Source organism: Dendrobium catenatum, unplaced genomic scaffold (assembly GCF_001605985.2).
Source record: "Dendrobium catenatum unplaced genomic scaffold, ASM160598v2 fragScaff_scaffold_621, whole genome shotgun sequence".
Lineage (NCBI taxonomy): Eukaryota > Viridiplantae > Streptophyta > Magnoliopsida > Asparagales > Orchidaceae > Dendrobium > Dendrobium catenatum.
Window position 1 is genome coordinate 3078819 of NW_021319083.1, and position 10212 is coordinate 3089030.

At 35.3% G+C, this 10212-nt stretch overlaps 1 protein-coding gene across 1 annotated transcript; it reads left to right on the forward strand.

Annotated features, from left to right (window-relative positions):
* Positions 1 to 515: 515 nt before the first annotated feature.
* LOC110106135 (probable serine incorporator) lies at positions 516 to 10212 on the forward strand. Its single transcript, XM_020835901.2, has 6 exons — positions 516 to 833; positions 913 to 1152; positions 4791 to 4902; positions 5014 to 5188; positions 9435 to 9675; positions 9769 to 10212. Exons 1-6 carry the CDS (start codon positions 650 to 652, stop codon positions 10059 to 10061), a joined length of 1245 nt encoding a protein of 414 aa, XP_020691560.1. The 5' UTR covers positions 516 to 649; the 3' UTR covers positions 10062 to 10212.

Consider the following 10212-nt stretch of genomic DNA (forward strand, 5'->3'; position numbering starts at 1 on the left):
TTCGAGCGAGAGGCAGCACACTTCTGCTGTTCGTCTGTTTTAGGGTTTGCACTCCTCGTCTCCTCGATCTCTCTATTTAGTTAAGTTGTATACTTGTATTTGACTATTTGTAAATTGTTAATTGTAATATATTTTTTAACTTGAAATTTGTAAGTTGTATTGTTGTAATTTGTAATAAATTGTGAATACATTTTAAATTTTATTGTTTCTCTTATATTCAATAATTTGCTTAAGTAAAAAAGAAAAAAAATTTGAAAAAAAAAAAATTCTGGGAGGTTGGCGGGTCGGGTAGACCTGGGGCGGGTTCAGCCCGAGTTGGGTTCGGGTTCTGATTCTGAACCCATTTAGCTAAGTAGGTATGGTTCGGGTCGACCCGTTTTAGTCAAGATCAAGTGGGGTTCGACCCGAACCTGACTCATGAACCCAAATTGACGCCCCTAAACTACAGGATAGAAAAAAATAAAAAATAATAAAACATTAAAAAAAAAAAAATTATAAAGCAATCCACGATTTTATTGGCGTCCGGACTCTGCACAGTCGTCGTCGTCGTGAGGGCAAAGCGATTTTTTTTTTCCTTCGATCCGCTGCAAGGGGTTAGGGTTCCAAAGCGTTATTGCCGGAGAATTTCCATTACCGTAGTCGTTCGAAGATGTGGGCAGCTTCATGCCTCGCCTCTTGTTGCGCGGCGTGCGCCTGCGAGGCGTGCCGGTCAGCGGTCGGGAGCATCGGCCGCCGTTCAGCTCGGATCGCCTACTGCGGCCTCTTCGGCCTCTCACTCATCGTCTCGTGGATCCTCCGGGAGATTGCTGCCCCCCTATTGGAGAGCCTTCCATGTATATCTCTGCTCCTTTCACTCTTTTGACTCCTATTAGTTTATAGATTCTAATTTTTTGATCTGGGGATCCTTTGAAGGGATTAATCACTTTCACAAGACGCCGGATAGGGAGTGGTTTGAGACAGATGCGGTTCTGAGGGTGAGCCTGGGGAACTTCCTTTTCTTCACAATTCTGGCTGTTTTAATGATGGGGATTAAGAACCAGAAGGACCCGCGCGATCGTCTGCACCATGGCGGGTGGATGGCTAAGATTTTCTGTTGGTGTGTTATTGTATTCCTCATGTTCTTCGTGCCCAATGGGGTCGTTAGTTTCTATGGTGAGTACTTGTCTTTGGCTTATATGTTCATTTTGACTTAGGATATTTCTAGTTTGTGATCTGTTTTTTTTTCCTCAATTTATTTTTATCTCTTACATTTGTGTAATGGGAAATTCTTTTCATTTGCTAATTAGATTGTTGCACTGATTTTTTCCAGTTTTTAGGTACCTGTCTTATTTTTTTTTTTATTAAAGGAATACATTTGTAATAAAATTACTCTACTTTTGATTTAGTTGAAAATGCATTAGGTCCCCTTTACTGTGATTTCACTGGTATGACTGCTATGACTGGTGTGATAGAACCTGGCAACACAGTGTTTAACATACAATCAGATTAGGCTTGCCATAAACCGGTTCTTGGAAATATTACTTGAATCACATTCTTTCCTTAACAATTTCTTTCTTGCATAAATTTATTTCTAGGTAGGCTTGGATACATTTAGATGCAGAATGATCTAAACGGTATAGATGTGGTTTGTAGTTCGACATGGATTTTTATGTTGATAATGATATTTTATTTTAATTTTTTATTGAAAAAATTTCAGAAGATGATTTTTTTTTGTTGTTCTCAATTTAGAATGGAAGTAATAGGCTGTGGGACTGAGATAGTTAAGTAATATAGTCATTTATGATTTAGTATTCATTCCAAAGACATTGGACCTAGAATGCTAATGAATATGATGTGCAGTTTGGTAATAAAGTAACTTGTATTTTAATTAATTGTAAATCTAATTTAAATTAAAAGGATGATTTATATTAATTTATTAACTAATAGATGAAATTTATTACATTTGGACAAAGGGAGATAAGTATGGTGTCGTAAGGCAGAAACATTTGTAAGTATTTAAGGGATAGATTGAAATCTTTTGCCAAGTAAAAGATCTTGTCATCATTAATTATCTAATTGACCATTTCTGTGATTCACCTCTATTTATATTGAAACTTCCTAATCTTAGGCACTTTTTTGTAGTTTGTAAATTTTATGAGATAAAAGCATGTAGGATGCATGATCTGAAAATCTTGTTATTCTTAGGCCTGAACATTCAAGAATATCATACACTACATTTCAGCTGTATTAATTAGGTACAGTTAGCAAGCTTGGAGTGGGAGAATAACAAGTAATTGGAGTGCCTTCTTTTGTTGTGCATACCAATTCATTTAACCTTATAGATGTAATTATGATATTCGATGAACTACGGTATTTTAAAAATCCCCATTCTTTGTTTGTTGTTTTTATTTAAAAAAAAAAGTCTAGTCTCCATATTTCTCTAGATGTATTAAAGGATTCATGTCATGATTATTCGGCAAGTTTTACGCTAGCTGTCGACTACCTAACACAACCCTCCACTTTTCTCATCAAAGACTTGGGACCTGGTAATGGCAGTGTTGTGTTCAAACGCAAGATAGTTTGACCAAGTATTTTTTTATTTCAGATGGATACATCAAGGATCAACCTTAAGCCCATATCTTTTTTCTTTAGTCATGAATGTTCTAACTAGACATTTGCAAGAGGTTGTACCTTGGTGCATGTTTTTCCCTGATGATATTCTTCTTGTTGATAAGACTAGAGGGGGAGTTCACGGTAAACTTGAATTATGGAGGTGAACCTTAGAGTCTAAAGGCTTTTGTTTGAGTAGATCTAAAATTGAATATATGGAGTGTAATTTTAATAATAATAGATCTAGTGGGGGGATTGTGACTTTGGGCGATCAAGTCATTAATAAGAGCACTCTTTTTAGATATCTTGGTTCTATTGTTCAAAGTGATGGTGAAATAGATGGGGATATTATTAGCAAAAGTCAAGTTGGATGGTTGAAGTGGAGGAATGCATCGGGCTTGTTGTGTGATAAAAAAGTCCCTCTCAAACTTAAGGAAAATTCTATAAGATGTTAGTGAGACGTGCATTGCTTTATGGCACTGAATGTTGGTCATTAAAAGAGAAGTATAATATTAAGTTAAATGTTGCAGAGATGAGGATGCTCTGGTGGATGAGTGGCTTTACTTTTAAAGATAGGATATGAAATGAATATACTCGTGAAAAGGTTGGAGTAGCTCCAGTGAAAGATAAGATTAGAGAGAGTCACCTTAGATGGTTTGGTCACATAAAATGGCGCCCTTCTGATGACCCAGTTAGGAAAGTAGATTTATTAAATTTGACTTATGTTAGGAAAGGTAGAGGTCGACCTAAAAAATACTTGGTTAGGAAATATTGGTAATGACCTTTCTTTTTTAGATTTAGATGAGAATTTGACTTTTAACCGGTCACAATGGAGAAAAATTTATGTAGCCGACCCCACATAGTGGGATAATGGCTTGATGTTGTTGTTGTTGTTGTTGTTGTATGTTTCTCTAGATGTAATGGGAAGTGAATTTTTTTAGTGAGTTTTTTTTTTTTTTTTTAGATCTTTAAATTGATCTCATATATCTTACAAGTTATGTTTCAAACGATTTAGAAGTGAAAATTGCTTTGCTGGATTGAATATGGATCATTGAATTCAAGAATCATGTTATATATTGCATTCATTTATGAGTATAGGTGTCCGAGCTGTTCTACATATTATTGTTTGTAGAATTTGTTTGCTTCAAAATGATGGTTTGGTATGCTACTTTGATAATTTTTCACCACAAATTATGGTTTGTTTCAAATCTCTTGGTTGTGAATGGTATATATAGTCACAATTTTGTGTTACTTGGCACATTTAAAAGCAAATTAGCACTATAAAACATGCATTTTGACAAGAAAACACAAAATGGTGCATTCAAAAGTTTAAACTGTGTGGTTGATTTAACAATCTTAGAAGATCTCGTAAATAAGCTTATAGGTCATCTTTGCCATAAACACTCAGAGATGTATTCTTCTCTTTTCATAATCCTAAAAAATAGAGACGTTGAAGGTTTTTTTGTATCCACTAACTCTTGGTACTAAACAAAAACTATCGGGCAGTTCCTTAACAAGACCTTTTTTACTTTATGTGTCATATTTACGTCTGCATTGGCTCTACTGCTCTAGTAAATTGTACGACCAATAGCTGGAATAAGGTATTATAAGCATTGAAAAATGATAAGCTTAGTCTTAGTCCCATTTATTATCTGATAGCATATATCTTATCATGAATTATGATTTAGTTTAAAGCATTTTTGGTGAATGCACTGACCAAAATAGTTTGTTGGATCCATGGATGAGGTGTGACACAAAGGAAAAAAGTGAAGGAATCTAGTGTTGCAACTTATGACCGAACTTTGACTATTTAAAGATGAATGAGGATGAGGTTTCATATTTTATTGAATGAAAGAGATTATAATGACCTTTTATTGATTCGCTTTAATAGGCAGACTGCTCGGCACTTCATCATTTTTTTTTTGGAAAACTAGACTACTTTTGCACCCATTTTTTAGATGAATTTAGCAAACTGTCTTATCAAGGCAGTTTTGCAGTGTTGCATTCTCTGCAGATTACTCCTTTGTGCTACGATTGAGATTGTTCTTAATTGTGATAGTGACATTCCATTGCTAGGGAAGCAATATTCCTTTTTCACTGTAGCTGATTAAGTTACATTAAATTTATTTATGTTTGCATATTCTTTTTGCGTTACATAGGTGGTATGCTTGTCTGTAAGAATGCTTTTTTTTCCCTTGCAGAGTCAATATCTAAATTCGGGTCAGGGTTCTTTCTTCTAGTTCAAGTTGTTCTCTTGTTAGATTTTGTACATGGATGGAATGATAGTTGGGTTAGCAAAGATGAACAATTCTGGTAAGTATTGAAGTTTTCTTGACTTCATGCATGTGATGGTGCATTTGATATTTACTGTGCTATTTAACGTTATCATTGGATCTAAAGAGTTTGTTTTACTTCATACTACAGGTACATGGCATTGCTTGTTGTATCACTAGTTTGTTATGTGGCCACATTTACCTTCTCAGGGTTCTTGTTTCACTGGTTCACTCCTTCGGGCCATGATTGTGGGCTCAACTCCTTCCTTATTGTTTTAACATTGGTCCTTGTTTTTGTTTTTGCAGTGGTTGCACTGCATCCAAAGGTAATTTTTATTTTTTGGGCTGGGCTTATATGACTAGTTTTATTATTTCTTTTTTCTCCTTTTTCATGCCAACTTTTTCTGTTTTTTGGTCTCATTTTTCTCAACCTTTTTTCTCCCTTCGGTAAATTTATCTATATTTCCTACTGCTACAAATTTTCTTTTATATAGAATAAATATGATCACTAGTTTTAATAACGAGGTATTTTGGATCTTTTATATGTTATGGATTAGAATGTTAGATGATAAAGGAATTTTCTATTGCCAAATTGAGAATGGCAGAATTGAATTTGTGAAGATGTTTGTGTGGGAAAACTAAGGGTAAATTATAGATTGAGAAATGATCACATGAGAAGTACTATGTGATTCAGATCAACCAAGGGAGGCCTAGTCTTCTCAATGGACATGATCATAATGGGAGTTCTTGGGTTATATGATTTATGTAGTTTAGGATGCATGCAATATGCTATGTTGTAGTCATGAGATGACTACAATATAAACTACCCAAAGACATTATTCAATCTAAGATGGGAATAATGAGTTTGTTTCTTACTCCTTAGTATTTAGCAAAGTAGAGTTTACATGTTTACCAAAGAAACTCACAAAAATCGGCCAACCTAAGATCAGCATAGAGAACTTTGACTTGAAATAGCAAACACAATTAGCATATTAACTAGAGAAAGATTATGGTTTATTTAATACTCGAGAACTTGATGATGGGTAATCCCTTATAGTAAATTTTCTTTCTTGCTTTTTGCCTCTTCTTTTATTATTTGTAACCTTCTATCTTGATAGCTTTTTTGCTTATGTACTCCATATATCCTCACGTAGATAGAGGAAGCCAGAGAAAAAGAGTCGAAGGTTGAGAGAAAGTTCGTAGAAGGCTTTAGTATTTAAGAGAAATTGAGAGGGTTGAGATTAGCAAGGCTATAGGAGAAAGCCCTGTGACTAGCTAGGAGAGCAAGAGGTTCTTGAAATCAAGATGACTTGTATTTTTAATTTTTATGAAAAAGACCTAATAAATGATATTATTTACAGTGATAGCCTAAAACACATGATAATGCTAAATGATAAGGATTAGTTCTGAATCACCATACTACATAATTTAGTAGATGAAACAATCCCTTACCTTATAACCTGTACAATTTATTTTATAAGAAAATAAGAAAAAAAGTAGCTAATTTTTGTGGAAATTAGAAATGGTTACGTGCCTACATACTTTACGATCCAAGCCTCTTTTTATGTAGTGAATTGAGAAATGGCCCTTGAATATTTCTTTGAATATCTTCATTGGGGTTTAAATCATCATTTTCTTCCTCTTTATGTGGCTGGAGTCCTTGAAATTCTATTGATGAATTTAAACATGTAATAAACTTTCTTTCTCCTATATTTGAATGTGAGGTTTTGAACTTTCTAGACATCTTTATCATTACTTTTGGAAGGTTATTCGGAAGAAATTTTCTACATTTTTCTGAAAGGCATCAAAGCTTGTTTTGTAGTGTTTTAGAGATAGTTCGTGTTTTTTTGGCTCTGCATTGTGAAATTTTGATCCTAGAGCCTCCTAGATCGTCATGGGAGTAGCATTTATTAATGAGAAAGATCTTGAAGAATAGACTTGGGTGTTTTGACTTATAATGGTGGGTAAAAGATGCACTAATAAAAATTTTAAATTAATTTAAATAGAAAAATATTTGAAAGGAAAAGAGATCGATTATAGTTAGCATGGACAAAGGTTGTGTAAAAATGATATGATCAAACTAGATTTAACACTCAAAATAACAACCAACAAGTATAGAGTTTAGGATTTGTAAAATTATCCGTAATAATTATTATAATGATAATGATGATGATTATGATGACCATGATACTTTTCAGCCTAATTAATGCTGTATTTGTTTTAAAATGTATATGTACAGGGTTGGATAATGAAAGTTTAAAGTGGATTCATTCCATATTAATAGCCTGATAAGAACTCAAAATTTGATGCAGAGGCTATTTTTTTTACCCAAAGTGGTCTATATTTTGCATTTTTATGTTACTGCTTGATCTAAGTAGGCAGTGGCATGGTAAAATTTTGTGGGCTGCTGATTGTTATATTTTGTAATTTTTCAATTTTCCTCATAGGAAATTGAACTTTTTTTTTATTCAATTTGGAATTGCACTTAAGTGTGGCAGAGATGAGGATGCTTAGATGGATGAGTGGCTTTACCCTTAGAGATAGGATACGAAATGAGCATATACGTGAAAAGGTTGGAGTAGCTCCAGTAGAAGATAAGATTAGAGAGAGTCGCCTTAGATGGTTTGGTCACATAAAAAGGCGGCCTTCCGACGACCCAGTTAAGAGAGTAGAGGTATTAGATTTGACTTATATTAAGAAAGGTAGGGGTAGAGCCACTTGTATCTTTCTTCTGAAGCGATGTAAAAGCATTTTTAGGTGTTTCTATGTTCTAAGTTTGTATGTGTCCTCTTTCTATTATAAAAGTTAAGTTATGTTACGTTTAATTGTTGTATTTTTTCGAAGTGTGGTATTTTGGAAGGATGTCCCAATTTGTATGAAATTTTGTGATCTTTTTTATTGCATCAAGTAATGTATGTTTTGTATATCTAATATACTTTTGGAAAGAGTGGAGAGGTGCTGGGAATGTATAATATTGTATACCCATGTCGCCATTATGTTGATGCTTAGATGAGCTGCTATATCCTCTTTTAAATTCAACTCATTAATGTTTAGTGGAATGTCTTTTTCAGCTCATTATTGTGGTGTCTTGGTTCTTCCGTCTCCCCCCCCCCCCTCCTCCTCCTCTTTGCTGGCCTTTCGGTTCCTCTGTCTGGTTCCCCCTCCCCCCCTCGGCTTCCTGTTCTGGTTCTCTGTGGGTGCCATTCCTGTCCCCCTTGTGGCCCTTCAGGTGCTACTCCTTGACAGCCTTTTGGCCTTCTGTTTCCTGTTCTAATTGGTCCGACTGGAAGTATTTTGAGCTATTTGGCTGCCTCTTTTCAACTATAAATATGAGTTGTTTTGTTGATAAAATGAGATTACAGACTGGTTTTTGGACAGCAAAACCTGCGGATTTCTTCTTGGAAAAGCTTGCGAGCTAGTTCCTTTTCTCTTCTTCTCGGGAAAACTTGCGAGCTTGTCCTCTCTTCGATTTCGTCTTGGGCTTCTTATCTCTTTCTTCTCTTCGCAAGTTCCATGCCACTTGTATCTTTCTTCTGAAGCGATGTAAAAGCATTTTTAGGTGTTTCTATGTTCTTAGTTTGTATGTGTCGTCTTTCTATTATAAAAGTTAAGTTATGTTACGTTTAATTGTTGTATTTTGTCAAAGTGTGGTATTTTGGAAGGATGTCCCAATTTGTATGAAATTTTGTGATCTTTTTTATTGCATCAAGTAATGTATGTTTTGTATATCTAATATACTTTTGGAAAGAGTGGAGAGGTGCTGGGAATGTATAATATTGTATCCCCATGTCCCCATTATGTTGATGCTTACTGCAGATTTCAACTAGCTTTTTAATCTTTTGGTTTTTCCCAACCTCCCTTGCCTATGCTATTAAATAACATTATTACGATTAGATGGTGGAAAATGTACTTGTAAGAATTCAAGTCTCACAAAGCATAGCTTTTGATAATAAAAGTTTGTCTGTTCCTTAAATGCTTTATTCACTAATTTTTCATTTTGTTGTCTTGCTCACTATAGAAGTTATTAAATCTTGCACCTTCTTTGTTACCTTTGCTTCCTTGCAAATCTGCTGCCTTCATATCTAGATCTTTTTAGTCATTAGGATATTTGTACCTTGTCTTATCATTCAATTCATGCAGGCATTCCACACCCTGATTTACTTGTGTATTTTCTTTAGGTCTGTTTGGGCGGCTGCAGCTTTGTGAAATAAACTGTAGAATTGTTACAAGAATAATAAGTTAATTGAAATTTCTGTTCGTGTTAAATATTGGTTCCCTTAAAAGAAAACAAGATGACAATTTTCTTCCAATTATCACACACTAGCAAATCTAATTGAGAGCTGTTCCACTACAAAAATATTTGAAAAGTGGCAAACAAGTTGTAATTAAACATAACTGTGACAGTTTTAAGGACAAAAAAACTGTCAAGAACCTGCCCCAAATGGACCCTTCACCTGATGTTACTTCAATTCTATCAATCAAATTTTGATTTTTCATCACTTGATAAAACCATGCATACCAGTTTTATTTTTTTACGGGAGACTTGGCAGATAATTCTACTTATTCCTGCAGGTTAACGGTAGCCTACTTCCTGCTTCTGTAATCTCTCTCTACTGCACCTATCTTTGCTACAGTGGTCTTGTGAGTGAGCCACGGGATTACGAGTGTAATAGTTTTCACAAGCACTCAAAAGCTGTCTCCACTGGAAGCCTTACCATTGGCTTGCTAACGACCGTCCTCTCCGTCGTGTACTCTGCCGTCCGCGCTGGTTCTTCCACCACTCTTCTCTCACCACCAACTTCTCCTCGCGCTAGTAAGACCAACGAATTTTATAATATAGGAATACTATAGCAATCATCTTCATTCAACATTTTCTGATCTCTACACTTGGTGTTCCTTTCGATAGGTTCTGAAAAGCCTTTGCTTCCCTTCGACAAAGTCGAGGAACAGGACATGAAAAAGGAAGAATCCGTTCCAGTCTCGTACTCATATTCATTTTTCCATCTCATCTTCTCTTTGGCTAGTATGTATTCTGCAATGCTCCTTACCGGCTGGTCGAGCACGGTCGGCGAGAGCGGGAAGTTGGTCGATGTCGGGTGGCCGTCCGTGTGGGTAAGGATTGTGACTGGTTGGGCTACCGCAGCACTCTTCATCTGGTCTCTAGTCGCACCAATCCTCTTCCCTGATAGAGAATTCTAATGGTTTGAATACAATCTCATTAAAACTTCTATCTGATCAGCTACTTTATTTATTATATGGAACTTTTGGGGGGGTGTGCTTAAAATTTAAGTCGAACTTGTTTTATGGGCCTGAAGGGGCCTAATCAAATCTTATCTGTGTTTATATACTA